The sequence below is a fragment of the Panulirus ornatus genome, chromosome 66 (genome assembly GCF_036320965.1).
Source record: "Panulirus ornatus isolate Po-2019 chromosome 66, ASM3632096v1, whole genome shotgun sequence".
Classification (NCBI taxonomy): Eukaryota; Metazoa; Arthropoda; class Malacostraca; order Decapoda; family Palinuridae; genus Panulirus; species Panulirus ornatus.
Genome location: NC_092289.1, coordinates 23,800,850 through 23,821,756, shown reverse-complemented (window position 1 = coordinate 23,821,756; position 20,907 = coordinate 23,800,850). Strand labels below are relative to the sequence as shown.

The following is a 20,907-nucleotide window of genomic DNA, read 5'->3' as shown; positions in this document are numbered from 1 at the left end:
TACCCCTTTCATAGGAAACTCAAGTTCCCAAAACTAATCCCAAAAGATGGTAAAGGGCAGTAACAATGAACTCCATGCAACCAAAAGACAAGAAACATGAACTCTAATCATTTTTCACTTTCATGACAACTGTAATCATACACTAAAACTACCATCCTATATCCAATACAATAATTCACCATTCATTACTTAAGATATTCAAGCTTACTTTTAAAAGGATTACTGTACACTAAGCTTACCCTGAGACATTGCAAATTATATCAGATACTAAAAAATTTGGTTTCAAATCAAAATATGAATATTCATGTAAATAAAAATAAGAATACCATATCATAACTCGAAGCATCAACTTTTCAGAAATTCAGTTTAAAAAGGGCAAGGCTTCACAGGAAAGAAAAGACAAAAATGATTATCGACTTCATTATAGATACAAAATAATCTTAATGGAAATATTGGAAATTTTCAATTCACCATAGTTTTTAGCAGTATGAAGCTCATCAAATAAAAGTTAGGACATAAGGGGGTTCTTGATAGTGTACACAGTATTGTGCGTCCTGGAATACAGACCCTTGACAGCCCTTGTTCACTAGAAAATGTTACAGCAAATTACACAATTCTAAACTTGCAATATATACTAGATATGTACATCCAATTCTTATATGTATGCTAAAAACACTGGGAACTTAGCATTTCAAATTTAAATAAATAAACAGTAAAAAACTAGTTAAAGCTACTTTAGGTCCTTTTCTTTTGAACATGGACAAAAGCAAAGTCTGAATGGCAGTAAAAGAGCTCTAGCTCTTAGTAAAAGATCTGATTTCTTTACAAGAAGCTTCAAAAAAGAAAAAATAATAACTTCTAAAAGGAATTACTTACACCTCAATGACATGGAGACCCGCACAGAATATAAAGCAATAACAATAGGGTGCTACCAATAGAATTTAAGACATTGCTATCACCATGTGTTGGTTCAAGACCGTTTCAAAAACATCCATCTGTGCTAAGAATAAATAAACTTTGGTTTCCAAGAAGCAATAAATTTATGTCATTATCAAGGCACAGAAGCAATATAAAGTTTGATAATGTTTTCATCAAATTGACATCCTAATAAAGATGATGGTACTCCTACCATATACAAAAACTTCAATCCCTGCATGAAAATTTAGTTCTAGAGTTACCATGTACGAGCACAGCTCCTACTGTTAACCATGGGGACTGTGTCAAACTATCCACTAATATCTGGTCAGTCAATTAAATTATGATTAATAACCATATTTTCCATATGCACTCTAATGTCTCAAATCAAGCAACCATAGGGATAAGCATTTTATTTCTTACCAAGACTATAGGTTTCAATATTGCCATGGGGACCTGACAGCAGATCAAATAAATCATGGCTAAGCCTTTGGAGTTTTATTTCATATTATGTAAGTTTACGTAAAAAAAGTTTTAACATTACAAATATAGTTATTTACTATATTTATGACAAATTACTCCTAGTTTCCAACAACAAAATGTAAAGTCCTGACTAATATAGCAATGTGGCAATTACGTATTAGTTGACATACCATGGAAGGCATCTGATCTTGTTGTGGATGAATAAACATGAGTGTCATCTTCCTGCGATAATGTTAATGCCTCAGGAGAGGCAGAAGGCAGGTCTTGCATTTCATCCAATGTTTGAGGTGGTGTGGATGTGCTTGGAGAACCAGTGAAATTCAGCTCAAGCTTAGGTGAAGGGGTTGGAGCTGCTCTGCTTCCACTTTAAACAGTTCTAGTCTCTATAAATAGTCCCTGCAATGCCACTTGCTTTATGCAATTAGCTAAGCTAAGGAATTCAAAATACAGCAAACAGGACAGTGATGACATGCAGATGCCTGTGAAGTGCCTAAGCAACAGAGTAATGTTTTGTAAATACGAGAGCCATTTCACAAAGCACCAGCGCCCTTACAAGTACCAATTTATGGGAATTGTTGAAGTTTGGAATACTAGACTGGAGACATTAGAGTGCACAGCTAAAATCTTTTTCAAAAATAAGCCAGCTGTTAAAAGTTCCCTTCAACATTCACATTTCACAAATATACCAAAAGGCATACAGCTACATATTAACGATGTAATAAAATAAGTACAAGTCCTATATCTTCCAAATCTTAAAGCTTGTCAAGTGGCCAAACAACCATCCTTTAAAAAACACCTTGACAGCACATTCGTGAAGTCAAATCAATGTTCATTAGAATTATGAGAGTATGGGCATTCCTATTCATGATATGTATCAAGGTGTTTACAATCCACAACTGGTGCTATATCAATGTCAGCAGCCTTATTTCAAGCTATCAATTCACACCACTGTCTAAATGACAAATAAGCTGCACAAAATCACAATGTACACTGCCTAACTAAAGCACTCCTTATAGAGTAAACAATGATAATCAAAACAAATGTTACATTTTGGAAATACCCAATAAAATACAGTATTCTATTCAGTGTACAAGACTTCAAATGCTCCAACTACTTGTCAGAAACTTCCCCAAACAGCAATTCCTCTTCAATGTTGATAATCCACAAATGCGGCAAAAATAAATCTATAAATTCCCCACAATGATATTACATTCTGTACTTACTATGATCCTTGTGAAATCTTTATAGCTACCATACAATAACATATGACTATAGTCATCCATTCTATGTTCAAGCGATAAATGCATTTTGAATTAGTTCACTAACTTCATATAAATGAATACATTTTACATCAGTCCAATGATTAAATTTCCATCATAAAGTACTGAAATAAAGTTATTTTTCTTCAATTTTCAAATAATTTGAGTCCAGTTAAATGGAACAGACATAAACCATACCCCTTGTCTAAACAAGTCATAATCTAAGCTTAATATGCAATTAGAAAGTCTTCCGATGAACTGCTCGAACACCTTCCTCATCATATTCACGTTTGCTTACCCACATTCGCTTGAAGGTGTCTAAAGAAGCAAGAATAGAGCCACCAATCCACGTGGAATACAGTCGTTCAGCTGGTGCTGAGATCTAATAGGAAAAAGAAGTTTATATTCAGAGAAAATGTTTCATGTTAGGATTAATAGTCAATCAATGCTTCAGCCTCTAACACCATAAACTGGGTCTGTGGAACTTACTGTGTACTGTTGTACATAGACAATAAGAAATCACAATATAAAAAAACTCCTTAAGCAATTAGATGACTGTTTGGCCAAGATGAGATGGACCAGGACTAAAAGAATGGATATACTGCCTGCCCATATTTGCAAGGCTGCATTCTTGAAAACCAACATAATTGACACATCAGGAAATGTCAATACTTAATGTCTACATGAAAAAGACAATGGCTCCTGACAGACATGAATAAATTTAAACATATGCAATTACCAAGTTGGTTATGAAAACCAAACAAATACAATGTACACATGTTACTTATGAATGGTAAATATAAAAATGTAAAAAAAGAACTTTTCCTCAGAGCAACATCTGCTTGGACACAGAGTAGCCTGCTGCAATCTGCAGACAAAAAGAGTAAGACAGTCTTCAGCCACCTTCAGCCCTATAGCAGAACTTTCCTGCTTCTTAAACAGGAAGACACAAAACAGCACCCTCATCACCAAGAGTCCCATTTCATCACCAATAAAGACCTGAGTCAAACTATATAGATGCTTCTAAATTTGCTGTGGGTAATTCTCCACAGCAACATAATCAGCTGATGATGTTTCCCCAACTAACTTAATGCTGCTAAGGTTGTTATTTTTGTTTTTTCTTTTATTATTATACTTTGTCGCTGTCTCCTGCATTAGCGAGGTAGCGCAAGGAAACAGAAGAAAGAATGGCCCAACCCACCCACATACACATGTATGTCCATACACGCAAACATACATACCTATACATCTCAACGTATACATATATATACACATAGACATATACATATATACACATCTACATAATACATACTGTCTGCCCTTATTCATTCCCATCGCCACCCCGCCACACATGAAAATGACAACTCCCTTCCCCCTGCATGTGCACAAGGTAGCACTAGGAAAAGACAACAAAGGCCACATTCGTTCACACTCAGTCTCTAGCTATCATGTATAATGCACAAAAACCACAGCTCCCTTTCCACATCCAGGCCCCACAAAACTTTCCATGGTTTACCCCAGACGCTTTACATGCCCTGGTTCAATCCATTGACAGCACGTCGACCTCAGTATACCACATCGTTCCAATTCACTATATTCCTTGCACGCCTTTCACCCTTCTGCATGTTCAGGCCCCAATAACTCAAAATCTTTTTCACTCCATCTTTTCACCTCCAATTTAGTCTCTCACTTCTCGTTCCCTCCACCTCTGACACATGTATCCTCTTTGTCAATCTTTCCTCACTCATGCTCTCCATGTGACAAAACCATTTCAATACACCCTCTTCTGCTCTCTCAACCACACTCTTTTTATTACCACACATCTCTCTTACCCTTTCATTACTTACTCGATCAAACCACCTCACACCACATATTGTCCTCAAACATCTTATTTCCAGCACATCCACCCTCCTCTGAACAACCCTATCTATAGCCCATGCCTCACAACCATAGAACATTGTTGGAACCACTATTCCTTCAAACATACCCATTTTTGCTTTCCAAGATAACGTTCTCAACTTCCACACATTTTTCAATGCTCCCAGAACTTTCGCCCCCTCCCACACCCTATGATTCACTTCCGCTTCCATGGTTCCACCTGCTGCCAAATCCATTCCAAGATATCTAAAACACTTCACTTCCTCCTCAACGAACAACTGACTCACTTCCCAAGCCCTCTCATCCACAACACACTGCAAACTTACCCCTCTTTCCAAAACTCTTGCATTCACCTCCCAACAATCCCATCCATAAACAAATTAAACAACCATGGAGACATCAAGCACCCCTGCTGCAAACCAACATTCACTGAGAACCAATCACTTTCCTCTCTTCCTACTCGTACACATGCCTTACATCCTTGATAAAAACTTTTCATTGTTTCCAACAACTTGCCTCCCACACCATATATTCTTAATACCTTCCACAGAGCATCTCTATCAACTCTATCATATGTCTTCTCCAGATCCATAAATGCTACATACAAATCCATTTGCTTTTCTAAGTATTTCTCACGTACATTCTTCAAAGCAAACACCTGATCCACACATCCTCTACCACCTCTGAAACCACACTGCTCTTCCTCAATCAGTTGCTCTGTACATGCTTTCACCCTCTCAATCAATACCCTCCCATATAATTTCCCAGGAATACTCAACAAACTTGTACTATACCTCTGTAATTTGAGCACTCACTCTTATCCCCTTTGCCTTTGTACAATGGCACTATGCACGCATTCCACCAATCCTCAGGCACCTCACCATGAGTCATACATACATTAAATAACCTTACCAACCAGTCAACAATACAGTCACCCCCTTTTTTAATAAATTCCACTACAATACCATCCAAACCTGCTGCCTTGCCGGCTTTCATCTTCTGCAAAGCTTTTACTACCTCTTCTCTGTTTACCAAATCCTTCTCCCTAACCCTCTCACTTTGCACACCACCTCGACCAAAACACCCTATATCTGCCACTCTATCATCAAACACATTCAACAAACCTTCAAAATACTCACTCCACCTCCTTCTCACATCACCACTACTTGTTATCACCTCCCCATTTGCCCCCCTTCACTGATGTTCCCATTTGTTCCCTTGTCTTACGCACTTTATTTACATCCTTCCAAAACATCTTTTTATTCTCCATAAAATTTAATGATACTCTCTCACCCTAACCCTCATTTGCCCTCTTTATCACCTTTATTTTGACCTCCTGCCTCTTTCTTTTATACATCTCCCAGTCATCTGCACTATTTCCCTGCAAAACTCGTCCAAATGCCTCTCTCTTCTCTTTCACTAATAATCTTACTTCTTCATCCCACCACTCACTACCCTTTTTAAGCTGCCCACCTCCCATGCTTCTCATGCCACAAGCATCTTTTGCACAAGCCATCACTGCTTCCCTAAATACATCCCATTCCTCTCCAACACCCCTTACATCCTTTGTTCTCACCTATTTCCATTCTGTACTCCGTCTCTCCTGGTACTTCCTCACACAAGTCTCCTTCCCAAGCTCACTTACTCTCACCACTCTCTTTGCCCCAACATTCTCTCTTCTTTTCTGAAAACCTCTACACTTCACCTTCACCTCCACAAGATAATGATCAGACATCCCTCCAGTTGCACCTCTCAGCACATTAACATCAAAAAGTATCTCTTTTGTGTGCTTATCAATTAACATGTAATCTAATAATGCTCTCTGGCCATTTCTCCCACTTACATACATATACTTATGTATATCTCTCTTTTTAAACCAGGTATTCCCAATCATCAGTCCTTTTCAGCACATAAATCTACAAGCTCTTCACCATTTCCATTTACAACAATGAACACCCCATGTACACCAATTATTCCCTCAACTGCCACATTAATTACCTTTGCATTCAAATCACCCATCACTATAACCCGGTCTCGTGCATCAAAACACACTCACTCAGCTGCTCCCAAAACACTTGCCTCTCATGATCTTTCTTCTCATGCCTAGGTGTATATGTACCAAGAATCACCCATCTCTCTCCATCCACTTTCAGTTTTACCCATATCAATGTAGAGTTTACTTTCTTATACTCTATCACATACACCCACAACTCCTGTTTTGGTAGTAGTGCTACTCCTTCCCTTGCTCTTGTCTTCTCACTAACCCCTGACTTTACTCCAGAGACATTTCCAAACCACTCTTCCCCTTAACCCTTGAGCTTCATTTCACTTAGAGCCAAAACATCCAGGTTCCTTTCCTCAAACATACCACCTATCTCTCCTTTTTTCTCATCTTGGTTACATCCACACACATTTAGACACCCCAATCTGAGCCTTCGAGGAGGATGAGTACTCCCCGCATGACTCCTTCTTCTGTTTCCCCTTTTAGAAAGTTAAAATACAAGGAGGGGAGGGTTTCCAACCCCCTGCTCCCGTCCCCTTTAGTCGCCTGCTACGACACACGAGGAATGCGTGGGAAGTATTCTTTCTCCCCTATCCCCAGGGATATGATGCTAAGGTTGCAGCATCATATAAAATTTTCTAACGAAACCCTGATGGTTTGGAAGCTGGGGTGGCCAAAGGAACTGGTGCCTTTATCCCCAGAGGGTTGATAACGATGATCATTGAAAAACTTGGCCTTCTTCCTCACCAGTGGTCCGTTCACTTTTTTTTTTTACCACGTTCAATCCTCAGTGCTCCCATTTAGCAATTTCCCCAATTTCTTAAAAGCTAGGTCAGAAGTCGGTAAAACATTCTAGCACTTCTGGGTGCAATTGCTCCAACACTTTTTCCTGGCACTACCTCACTTATGTAGGATAAGGCAAACAGGTATAAAAAAAATAAATCACAGCTCACTAACACTTTTACCATGATCAATCCTCAGTGCTCCCATTTAGCAATTTCCCCACTTTCTTAAGAACTAGGTCAGAAGTCAGTAAAACATTCTAGCACTTCTGGGTGCAATTGCTCCAACACTTTTTCCTGGCACGACCTCACTAATGTATAAAAAAAATCACAGCTCACTCACTCTTACCATAATGGCACCCCAATGATGCCTGTGATCTCAATTCTAGTCATCTCACATATCTCATTTTTGGCTTAAAGTCATCAACTCTTCTGCCTCTGCCCTGGAATCACTTGTATTAGTCACATTACACTTTGGGGCCCAAATTATAAGCAAAAGTCACACAAAAAAACAAGCAAAATGCATTAAAGGGGTCAAGTTCTGCAATATATTTACATGGTAAAAGACCAGAAAGAGAGAGAGAGAGAGAGAGAGAGAGAGAGAGAGAGAGAGAGAGAGAGAGAGAGAGAGAGAGAGAGAGAGAGCAAGCATGGAATGCTTATATCCAGTACATCCCATCTCACATGGTGTGCACATGGAAGGGAATATTTGACAGGATGATGTGGGATAAACTCACAGAGACAAATGCCACAAATGTTACACAGGTATACTGAGAAAACCCGTAAATATTCAAAACTACAAACAAAATATATCTATGAATGGTGAGGGTGGGCAGTATAATGCTTTTATATAAAAAGGAAATGGACAAAAAAGCGACTGTTGAAATTACAAGTCTGCTGTATAAACCTGGTAAAATGTAAAGGAGTGTTTTGATCAGGTGGTGAATATGTATGGGAGAGTGGTGATTAAGTGGTGATTGCTACTCCCCACTTGACTGGGGAGGAGCAAAAGTAAATGGAGTGTGGAATAGGTGTCTGCTTTGAAGAATCTGAGAAATACTTGACAAAAGAGAAACTGAAATGTTAGGGGTATTCATATATAAATAGAAAGAATATGATACAACAGGGTTGACAGAAAGGCAGTGTGAAAAGTGCTAAGAATATATAATGTAAATGGAGAGTTACTTAATGCAAGAAAGTGTTTTTACCAAGAGAATAAGGCATGTGTACAAGCAGTAAGGGGGAAGGCAAATGGTTCATGGTAAAGGTGGTTCTGAGTCAAGGATGTGCAATGTCACTGTGGCTGTTTAATCTGATTATGCACACGATGGTGAGGAGAGGGAACTAAATATAAGGGTATTGGAGAGAAGGGCATGTCTGTGGTATGCAAGGGGAGGTAATGGGAGGATAATTGGATGGCAATTGCAGATGACACTGCCCTGGTGTCAGACTTCAGAGAGAAACTCCAGAAGTTGGTGACAAAGTGTACAAATCTATGGAAAAGAAAAAGCCAAGAGTAATTATGAAAAAGGGGAATAAAATACAGTAGGAGGATATGACAGGATGGTTAAATGTAAGCTTGAGCGGGATGAACCTAAAGGAAGCGAATGCTTTAGCCATAGGTAACTGGGAGTGAACATACCAGTGGATGGTACCATGGGGGCTGAAGTGAGTCATAGGGTGAAAAAGGGGCTTAAGGTCTTGGATGCAATAATGAGCCTGTAGAAGGAGAGATAAAATGTCTGTCAAAGCAAAGATGGGTATGTCTGAAGGTAAAGTACTTACAACAGTGCTGTATGTATATGTCTTTGGTCTTGACCGCAAAAGAAAGACAGATGCCAGATACATTAGAAATTAAATGACTAAGAGGGAAAAATGAGGAGAGGGAAGAATGAAGAGAGAGAAACTTTAGGACATGGACAACTGAACATTCTGGAGGGAAGAGGCATGGACAGGCCAAATAAGTTGGACCATTGTGGTACATGGAAGGGGGCCCACATGCTGTCAGTGGAAGTAATCAGAGCACATGAAGAAGACATAGCAAACCATGTAACAGTCTGTGATGCTTACTGTGCATGGTAAATGCTGGTTTCAGTATATAACATATGACACCTAGTGTGAATGTATGTAATCAAGGCATCTGTTCACAATTTTCTAACCCTAACTCCCAATAACTAGTACGAAGTAAGAACTTACACATTCCACTCACAAAGCATGGTGTGAAAGCAGGTTCTACTTGATATAGCTAGCAAAAAATTGATAATTTCAGGAAAACAAAGTAAGTAATTAGCTCATCCCTCTCAAAAAAATATACAAAAGAATGAGACTTACCTGCTGAACAGTCTATTCCAAAACATATATCAAACTATATAAAAGACCTTTTCCTGTACATTTAACCAGAGCAACTTAACATTCTTCATGATGTAATTTCCAACATGGTTGACATTTTTCAGTTAATCTTTCACCACAACTGAAAAAACAAATACAGGTATTAACTATGTAATAATTATAAACTTACCCTGATCTTAATATCTTTAGGTGCTAATTTCTTTACTTCTGAGAGAAGACGATCACCAAATCCTTTGAAAAGTGTTGAACCTCCTGAGATAACAATATTTTGGAAAAGAAGCTTGCGAAGATCCATGTCCGATTTATGGATAGCATAGAGAAGAACTTCATGAATGCCATCACTCTCATCACCCACAAGGTGAGGCTGGAATAAAACTTCTGGAGCACGGAAACGTGCTTGGCCAACCTGACATAAGATAAACACACTTCAGGTTTCTATGGTTTGGTAACAATGATTTCTACAAACTTTAATCCTCCTTAATAATACACCCAGTAAACAATTTGACCAATTACGTAATACCTCCAAATGATTATATAAACCTTAACTTTCTAAAAGGGGAAACAGAAGGAGTCACGTGGGGAGTGCTCATCCTCCTCGAAGGCTCAGATTGAGGTTTCTAAATGTGTGTGGATGTAACCAAGATGAGAAAAAAGGAGATAGGTAGTATGTTTGAGGAAAAGAGCCTTGATGTTTTGGCTCTGAATGAAACGAAGCTCATGGGTAAAGGGGAAGAGTGGTTTGGGAATATTTTGGGAGTAAAGTCAGGGGTTGGTGAGAGGACAAGAGCAAGGGGAGGAGTAGCACTACTCCCGAAACAGGAGTATGTGATAGTGTAAGAAAGTAAACTCTAGACTGATATGAGTAAAACTGAAAGTGGATGGAGAGAGATGGGTGATTATTGGTGCTTATGCACCTGGGCATGAGAAGATCATGAGAGGCAAGTGTTCTGGGAGCAGCTGAGTGAGTGTGTTAGTAGTTTTGATGCATGAGAGCAGGTTAGAGTGATGGGTGATTCGAATGCAAAGGTGAGTAATGTGGCAGTTGAGGGAATAATTGGTGTACATGGGGTGTTCAGTGCTGTAAATGGAAATGGTGAAAAGCTTGTAGATTTGTGTGCTGAAAAAGGACTGGTGATTGGGAATACCTGGTTTAAAAAGAGAGATATCCATAAGTATACGTATGTAAGAAGGAGAGATTGCCAGAGAGTGTTACTGGATTATGTGTAAATTGATAGCCGCACGAAAGAGAGAGTTTGGATGTTAATGAGCGGAGAGGTGAAACTGGAGTGATGTCTGATCAGTATCTTGGGAAGGCAAAGATTTGTAGAGGTTTTCAGAAAAGAAGAGAGAATGTTGGGGTGAAGAGAATGGTGAGAGTAAGTGAGCTTGGAAAGGAGACTTGTGTGAGGAAGTACCAGGAGAGAATGAGTACAGAATGGAAAAAGGTGAGAGCAAGGGACCTAAGGGGAGTGGGGGAGGAATGGGATGCATTTAAGGAAGCAGTGATGGCTTGTGCAAAAGATGCTTGTGGCATGAGAAGGATGGGAGGTGGGCAGATAAGAAAGGGTAGTGAGTGGTGGGATGAAGAAGTAAGATTGTTAGTGAAAGTGAAGAGAGAGGCATTTGGACGAGTTTTGCAGGGAAATAGTGCAAATGACTGGGAGATGTATAAAAGAAAGGGGCAGGAGGTCAAGAGAAAGGTGCAAGAGCTGAAAAAGAGGGCAAATGAGAGTTGGGGGTGAGAGAGCATCATTAAATTTTATGGAGAATAAAAAGATGTTTTGGAAGGAGGTAAATAAAGTGCGCAAGACAAGAGAACAAATGGGAACATCAGTAAAGGTGGCTAATGGAGAGGTGATAACAAGTAGTGATGTGAGAAAGAGATAAAGTGAGTATTTTGAAGGTTTGCTGAATGTGTTTGATGACAAGAGTGGCAGATATAGGGTGTTTTGGTCGAGGTGGTGTGAGAAGTGAGAGGGTTAGGGAGAAGGATTTGGTAAACAGAGAAGAGGTAGTAAAAGTTTTGCAGAAGATGAAAGCTGGCAAGGCACCGGGTTAGGATGGTATTGCAGGAGAATTTATCAAAAAGAGGGGTGACTGTGTTGTTGACTGGTTGGTAAGGTTATTTAATGTATGTATGACTCATGGTGAGGTGCCTGAGGATTGGCGGAATACATGCATAGTGCCACTGTACAAAGGCAAAGGGGATAAAGGTGAGAGCTCAAATTACAGATGTATAAGTTTGTTGATTCCTGGGAAAGGATATGGGAGGGTATTGACTGAGAGGGGTGAAGGCATGTACAGAGCATCAGATTGGGGAAGAGCAGTGTGATTTCAGAAGTGGTAGAGGATGTGTGGATCAGGTGTTTGCTTTGAAGAATGTATGTGAGAAATACTTAGAAAAGCAAATGGATTTGTATGTAGCATTTATGGATCTGGAGAAGGCATATGATAAGAGTTGATGGAGATGCTCTGTGGAAGGTATTAAGAATATATGGTGCGGGAGGCAAGTTGTTAGAAGCAATGAAAAGTTTATATAGTGTATGGCATGTGTACAAGTAGGAAGAGAGGAAAGTGAATGTCGGTTTGTGGCAGGGGTGCATGATGTCTCCATGGTTAATTTGTTCATGGAAAGGGTTGTTAGGTAGGTGAATGTAAGAGTTTTGGAGAGAGGGGCAAGTATGCAGTCTGTTGGGGATGAGAGAGAGCTTGGGAAGTGAGTCAGTTGTTGTTCGCTGATGATACGGCGCTGGTGGCTGATTCGGGTGAGAAACTGCAGAAGCTGGTGACGAGTTTGGTAAAGTGTGTGAAAGAAGAATACTGAGAGTAAATGTGAATAAGACCAAGGTTATTAGGTACAGTAGGGTTGAGGGACAAGTCAACTGGGAGGTAAGTTTGAACAGAAAAACTCGAGGAAGTGAAGTGTTTTAGATATCTGGGAGTGGATGGAACCTTGGAAGCAGAACTGAGTCATAGGGTGGGGGAGGGGGAGAAAGTTCTGGGAGAGTTGAAAAATGTGTAGAAGTCGAGAACATTATCTCGGAAAGCAAAAATGGGTATGTATGAAGGAATAGTGGTTCCAACAATGCTATATGGTTGCGAGGCGTGGGCTATGGATAGAGTTGTGCAGAGGAGGGTAGATGTGTTGGAAATGAGATGTTTGAGGACAATATGTGTTGTGAGGTGGTTTGATCGAGTAAGTAATGAAAGGGTAAGAGAGATGTGTGGTAATAAAAAGAGTGTGGTTGAGAGAGCAGAAGAGGGTGTTTTGAAATGGTTTGGTCACATGGAGAGAATGAGTGAGTAAAGACTGACAAAGAGGGTATATGTGTCAAGAGGTGGAGGGAACAAGGAGAAGTGAGAGACCAAACTGGAGGTGGAAAGGAGTGAAAAAGATTTTGAGCGATCGGAGCCTGAACATGCAGAAGGGTGAAAGGCGTGCAAGGAATAGAGTGAATTGGAAAGATGTGGTATACCGGGGTCGACGTGCTGTCAATGGATTGAACCAGGGCATGTAAAGCGTCTGGGGTAAACCATAGAAAGTTTTGTGGGGCCTGGATGTGGAAAGGGAGTTGTGGTTTCGGTGCATTATGCATGACAGCTAGAGACTGAGTGTGAACGAATGTGGCCTTTGTTGTCTTTTCCTAGCGCTACCTCACACGCATGCGGGGGGAGGGGGGGTTGTCTTTTAATGTGTAGCAGGGTGGCGACGGGAATGAACAAAGGCAGCAAGTATGAATTATGCACATGTGTATATATGTATATGTCTGCATGCATGTATATGCATACGTTGAAATGTATAGGGATGTATATGTGCGTGTGTGGACCTGTATGTACATACATGTGTATGTGGGTGGGCTGGGCCATTCTTTTGTCTGTTTCCTTACGCTACCTTGCTAACGCGGGAGACAGCGTCAAAGTATAATAAATTAATATAGTCTCAAATAATTCTTTGAAATTCATAACTTATGTCACCTTTGATTTTCTATAATTCAATTTTCTTTTCATTCAAGTCACATGGTTTTTTTCTCTCAATCTCACTGAACCTACTCAATAAATATTAGCAGATTCTGGCCCTACATGCCACTGTCTGCACACTCCTGAAGGGGGCTACCACACTCTCCCTAACCAATACCATGCCCTACCATCCTGATCATGACACCCTCGCTCATTACCACCACTCCCTTCCTCCCTCCCTGACCAACACATCCTTCCTTACCACTACCATGCCCCTCCTCTATGCCCATCACGCCTTCTGTCCCTGATTACCCCATCCGCACTCACCACCACCACTCCCTACCTCTCTCCCAGGCCACTTTCCGATCCTTTACCAACACATCCAGAATGGTATATGGCTTGTTCAGTTGTATAACCACTCAACCTACCATTCTCCCCCCCCCCCCCCCCCCCCACACACACACACACACACACACACACACACACACACACACACACACACACACACACACATTCCAGCACAGCCTTTCTACTTAACAGTAAAATATTTTCGCAAAAATATTTCACCCAAACAGCCAGTAGAGTCAATCTTGCCAAGGATATGAATGAATCTCTGGCATCTTACCAAATCTAAAAATTTCTTTGACAAGTCTACAGAGAGTGAACTGATGGAAAGAAGAGCTCTTTCATAGTAAAGATAAAAACTAAACACTATAACCTTTAGATACGGACACATACAGAATTTCTCACTGATAGGAGTAATCAATGCTATGATACACAAGAAATAATAACAGGTGACAAACAAACTCACTTCAACTGTTGATCCATCTGGCAACTGGTATGAAAGTCGCTCAGTGTCAACACTCTCTTCCCGCTGTGGGTTGGTGGCCAAGTAACAAACACGCTCTTTCATGGTTTTCACTACTTCAAACTCGGCTGTCGTGTAGAGACTTAGTCCCTCCTTTCTTAACAGAAGCTTAAGGTAGCTGTAAACACAAGAAACAATGACGATAAAACAAGAGTTAAAAGATATCTTTTAATAAATCTACGATATATTCAGAGAGACTAAAATCAATACTGATACTGGGTTTGCAACAAGGATGTGTTCTGTAACAAGGATGTGTTCTGTCATTGGTTGTTTAATCCTAAAGCAAAAGCTAACATCAAATAATGTTCCCTACAGGATGGCAGCTAACATCATGTGGTTTCCAATATCTCTTTTTATTTCTCACAAAGGGAAGTCTATGAAATTAACCAAGTAAGTATACAAATGTGAGTAGGAGAGATGATCAAAGTGTATTATTGGATTAACTGTCAATTGATAGGTGTGTAAAAGAGAGACTTTTGGATGTTAATGTGATGAAAGCGGCAGCTGGAGGGATGTCTGATCACTATCTTGTGAAGGCGAAGGTGAACATTTGTAGAGGTTTTCAAAAAAGAAGAGAACGTGCAGGAGAAGAGAGTGGTGAGACTAAGTGAACTTGGAAAGGAGGAAGTACCAGAAGAGACTGAGTGTAGAATGGCAAAAGGTGAGAGCAAATGACGTGAGGGGAGTGGGTGAGGAATGGGATGTATTTAGGGAAGCAGTGATGGCTTGTGCAAAAGATGCATGTGGCATGAGAAAGGTGGGAGATGGGCAGATTAGAAAGGGTAGCAAGAGGTGGGATGAAGAAGTAAAGTTGTTAGTGAAAGAGAAAAGTGAGGTGTTTGGATGATACTTGCATGGAAGAAGTGCAAATGACTGGGGGATGTATAAAAGAAAGCACAAGGGTTGAAAAAGAGGGCAAAAGAGAGTTAGGGTGAGAAAGTATCATTCAATCTTAGGAAGAATAAAAAGATGTTTTCGAAGGAGGTAAATAACGTACATAAGACGAGAACAAAGGGGAACATCGATTAAGGGGGCAAATAGGGTGGTAATAATAAATGGTGATGAAGTAAGAAGGAGGTGGAATGAACATTTTGAAGGGCTGTTGAATGTGTTTAATGACAGAGTGGCAGATATAGGATGTTTTGATTGGGGAAGTGAGCAAAGTGAGAGGGTCAGGGAGAATGATTTGGTAAAGAAAGAAGAGGGAGTGAAAACTCTGCAAAGATAAAATCCAGCAAGGCAGTGGGTTTGGATGGTGTTGCAATGGAATTTATTAAAAAAGGGAGAGACAGTGTTGTTGATTGGTTGGTAAGGATATTCAATGTATGTAAGGGTCATGGTGAAGTGCCTGAGGATTGGCAGAATGCATGCATAGTGTCACTATACAAAGGCAAAGGGGATGAAGGTGAGTGTTCAAACTACAGAGGCATAAGTTTGTTGAGTATTCCTGGGAAATTATACAGGAGGGTATTAATTGAGAGGGTGAAGGCATGTACACAGCATAAGATTGGGGAAGAGCAGAGTGGTTTCAGAAGTGGTAGAGGATGCACGGATCAGATGTATGCTTTGAAGAATGTATGTGAGAAATACTTAGAAAAACAGATGAATTTATATGTAGCATTTATGGATCTGGAAAGGGTATATCCTAGGGTTGACAGAGATGCCTTGTGGAAAAGATTTTTTTTTTTTACCCAGGATGTAAGGCATGTGTATGAGTAGGAAGAGAGGAGAGTGATCGGTTCACAGTGAATGTTGGTTTGCAGCTGGGGTGTGTGATGTCCCAACGGTTGTTTAATTTGTTTATGGATGGGGTGGGAGGTAAATGCAAGAATTTTGGAGAGAGGGGCGAGTATACAGTCTGTTGGGGATGAAAGGGCCAGGGAAATGAATCAGTTTTGTTGTTCATCGATGATACAGCTCTAGTGGCTGATTCGTGTGAGAAACTGCAGAAGTTGGTGACTGAGTTTGGAAAAGTGTGTGAAAGGAGAAAATTGAGAGTAAATGTGAATAAGAGCAAGGTTAATGAGGTTCAGGTAAATTGGGATGTAAGTTTGAATGGAGAAAAATTGGAGGAAGTGAAGTGTTTTAGATATCTGGGAGTGGACTTAGCAGCAGATGGAACCATGGAAGTGGGAGTCACAAAGTGGGGGAGGGGGTGAAGGTTCTGGGAGCGATGGAGAATGTGTGGAAGGACAGAGCGACATGTCGAAGAGCAAAAAATGGGTATGTTTCCAGGAATAGTAGTTCCAACAATGTTATATGGTTGCGAGGCATGGGCTATATAGAGGGTTGTATGGAGGAGAGTGGATGTGTTGGAAATCAAATGTCTGAGGACAATATGTGGTGTGAGGTGGTTTGCTCGAGTAAGTAATGAAAGGGTAAGAGAGTTGTGTGGAAATAAGTGTGGCTGAGAGAGCAAAAGAGGGTGTGTTGAAATGGTTTGGACATATGGAGAGAATGAGTGAAGAAAGATTGACAAAGAGGATATATGTGTCAGAGGTGGTGGGAAGATGGAGAAGCAAGACACCAAATTGGAGGTGGAAGGATAGAATGAAAAAGACTTTGAGCAATCAGGGCTTGAATGTACAGGAGGGTGAGACGCACGCAAAGAATAGAGTAAACTGGGACGATGTAGTCTGCAGGGGTCGAGGTGCTGTCAATGGACTGGATCAAGGCATGTGAAGTGTCTGGGGTAGACCATGGAAAGGTCTGCGGGGCCTGGATGTGGAGAGGGAGCTTTGGTTTCGGTGCATTACACGTGACAGCTAGAGACTGAGTGGAAACAAATGTGGCCTTTTTTGTCAGTTTTCCTGGCACTACCTCACTGAAGCAGATGGTAGCAATGCTGTTCCTGTCGGACGGGGTAGTGAAATGAAAGGATGAAGGGATGCAAGTATGAATATGTACATGTGTATATATGTATAAATTTGTGTATGTGTATGTATACGTTGATATGTATATTCATTTATTATACTTTGTTGCTGTCTCCCACATTATTGAGGCACAGCAAGGAAACATATGAAAGAATTGCCAAACCCACCCACATACACATGTGGGTGGGTTGGGCATAAACGCCCACACATGCACATATACATACATATACATACACAGACATATACATGTATACACATGTACATATTCATACATGCTGCCTTCATCCATTCCTGCTGCCAACCCGCCACACATGAAATGGCACCCCCCTCCCCCCATGTGCACGTGAGGTAGCACTAGGAAAAGACAACAAAGGCCACATTCATTCACACTCAGTCTCTAGCTGTCATGTGTAATGCACCTAAACCACAGCTCCCTTTCCACATCCAGGCCCTACAAAACTTTCCATGGTTTACCCAAGGCACTTCACATACCCTGGTTCAATCCATTGGCAGCACATCGACCATGGTATAAAACATCATTCCAATTCACTCTATTCCTTGCACACCTTTCACCCTCCTGTATGTTCAGGCCCCGATAGCTCAAAATCTTTTTCACTTCATCCCTCCACCTCCAATTTGGTCTCCAACTTCTCCTTGTTCCCTTCACCTCTGACACATACGCCCTCTTTGTCAATCTTTCCTCTCATTCTCTCCATGTGACCAAACCATTTCAATACACCCTCTTCTGCTCTCTCAACCACACTCTTTTTATTACCACATCTCTCTTACCCTTTCATTACTTACTCAATCAAACCACCTCACACCACATATTGTCCTCAAACATCTCATTTCCAACACATCCACCCTCCTCTGCACAACTATATCTATAGCCCATGCCTAACAATCATATAACATTGTTGGAACCACTATTCCTTCAAACATACCCATCGTTGCTCTCCGAGATAACGTTCTTGCCTTCCACCCATTCTTCAACGATCCCAAAACCTTCACCCCCTCCCCAAACCTGTGACTCACTTCCACTTCCATGGTTCCATTTGCTTTCAAATCCACTCCCAGATATCTAAAACACTTCACTTCCTCCAGTTTTTCTCCATTCAAACTTACCTTCCAATTGACTTGTCCCTCAACCCTACTGAACCTAATAACTTTGCTCAATCACATTTACTCTCACCTTTCTTCTTTCACACACTTTACAAAACTCAGTCACCAGCTTCTGCAGTTTCTCACCCGAATCAACCACCAGCACTGGATCATAAGCAAACAACAACTGATTCACTTCCCAAGCCCTCTCATCCACAGCAGACTGCATACTTGCCCCTCTCTCCTAAACTCTTGCATTCACCTACCTAACAGCCCCATCCATAAACAAATTAAACAACCATGGTGACATCATGCACCCATACCTCAAACCAACATTCACTGGGAACCAATCACTTTCCTTTCTTATATCCTCGATAAAAATTCTTCACTGCTTCTAGCAACTTACCTCCCACACCATATACTCTTAATACCTACCACAATGCACCTCTGTCAACCCTATCATATGTCTTCTCCAGATCCATAAATGCTACATACAAATCCATTTGTTTTTCTAAGTATTTCTCACATACATTCTTCAAAGCAAACATCTGATCCACACATCCTCTACCACTTCTGAAACCACAGTGCTCTTCCCCAATCTGATGCTCTGAACATGCCTTCACCCTCTCTATCAATACCCTCCCATATAATTTCCCAGGAATACTCAACAAACTTATATTTCTGTAATTTGAGCACTCACCTTTATCCCCTTTGCCTTTATACAATGGCACTATGCATGCATTCCACCAATCCTCAGGCACTTCACCATGAACCATACATACATTGAATATCCTCACCAACCAGTCAACAACACAGTCACCCCCTTTTTCAATAAATTCCACTACAATACCATCCAAACCCGCCACCTTCCCATCTTTCATCTTCCGCAAAACTTTTACTACCTCTTCTCTGTTTACCAAATAATTCTCCCTCATCCTCTCCCTTCGCACACCACTCTATCATTAAACACATTCAAAAAACCTTCAAAATACTCACTCCCTCTCACTTCACCACTAATTGTTATTACCTCTCATTTGCCCGCTACACTGATGTTCCCATTTGTTCTCTTGTCTTACGCACTTTATTTACCTCCTTCTAAAGCATTATTTTACTCTCCCTAAAATTTAATGATGCTCTCTCACCTCAACTCTCTTTTGCTCTCTTTTTCACCTCTTGCACCTTTCTCTTGACCTCTTGCTTCTTTCTTTTATACATCTCCCAGTCATTTGCACTATTTCTCTGCAAAAATCGTCCAAATGTCTTTCTTCTCTTTCACTAACAATCTTACTTTTTCATCCCACCACTCACTACCATTTCTAATCTGCCCACCTCCCACCTTTCTCATGCCACGGGCATCTTTTGCGCAATCCATCACTGCTTCCCTAAATACATCCCATTCCTCCCCCACTTCCCTTGCGTCATTTGCTCTCACAGTTTTCCATTCTGCACTCCATCTCTCCTAATACTTCCTCACACAAGTCTCCTTTCCAAGCTCACTTACTCTCACCTCTCTCTTCACCTAAACATTTTCTCTTCTTTTCTGAAAACCTCTACATATCTTCCCTCCAGTTGCCCCTCTCAGCACAATAACATTCAAATGTATATGTATATGTATGTATATGTTTCCCCTTTTAGAAAGTTAAAATACAAGGAGGAAAGTGACTGGTTCTCAGTGAATGTAGGTTTGCGGCAGGGGTGTGTGATGTCTCCATGGTTGTTTAATTTGTTTATGGATGGGGTTGTTAGGGAGGTGAATGCAAGAGTTTTGGAAAGAGGGGCAAGTATGAAGTCTGTTGTGGATGAGAGAGCTTGGGAAGTGAGTCAGTTGTTGTTCGCTGATGATACAGCGCTGGTGGCTGATTCATGTAAGAAACTGCAGAAGCTGGTGACTGAGTTTGGTAAAGTGTGTGAAAGAAGAAAGTTAAGAGTAAATGTGAATAAGAGCAAGGTTATTAGGTAAAGTAGGGTTGAGGGTCAAGTCAATTGGGAGGTAAGTTTGAATGGAGAAAAGCTGGAGGAAGTGAAGTGTTTTAGATATCTGGGAGTGGATCTGGCAGCGGATGGAACCATGGAAGCGGAAGTGAATCATAGGGTGGGGGAGGGGGCGAAAATTCTGGGAGCCTTGAGGAATGTTTGGAAGTCGAGAACATTATCTCGGAAAGCAAAAATGGGTATGTTTGAAGGAATAGTGGTTCCAACAATGTTGTATGGTTGCGATGCGTGGGCTATGGATAGAGTTGTGCGCAGGAGGGTGGATGTGCTGGAAATGAGATGTTTGAGGACAATATGTGGTGTGAGGTGGTTTGATCGAGTAAGTAATGTAAGGGTGAGAGAGATGTGTGGAAATAAAAAGAGTGTGGTTGAGAGAGCAGAAGAGGGTGTTTTGAAATGGTTTGGTCACATGGAGAGAATGAGAGGGGAAAGATTGACCAAGAGGATA

General features: G+C 40.8%; 1 protein-coding gene across 2 annotated transcripts in view; it reads right to left on the bottom strand.

The window, feature by feature from the left end:
* Window positions 1–404: 404 nt before the first annotated feature.
* The window catches only part of Arp1 (Actin-related protein 1), a 43,672-nt gene continuing 23,169 nt past the window's right edge, over window positions 405–20,907 (bottom strand). For both annotated transcript variants that reach the window (XM_071658317.1, XM_071658316.1), the window contains 3 exons: window positions 14,437–14,611; window positions 9,838–10,074; window positions 405–3,039 (listed from right to left, as the gene is read on the bottom strand). In XM_071658317.1, coding sequence (XP_071514418.1) covers window positions 2,896–3,039; window positions 9,838–10,074; window positions 14,437–14,611 — 556 coding nt within the window. In that variant the 3' untranslated portion in view covers window positions 405–2,895. The remainder of the gene's footprint in view (window positions 3,040–9,837; window positions 10,075–14,436; window positions 14,612–20,907) is intronic.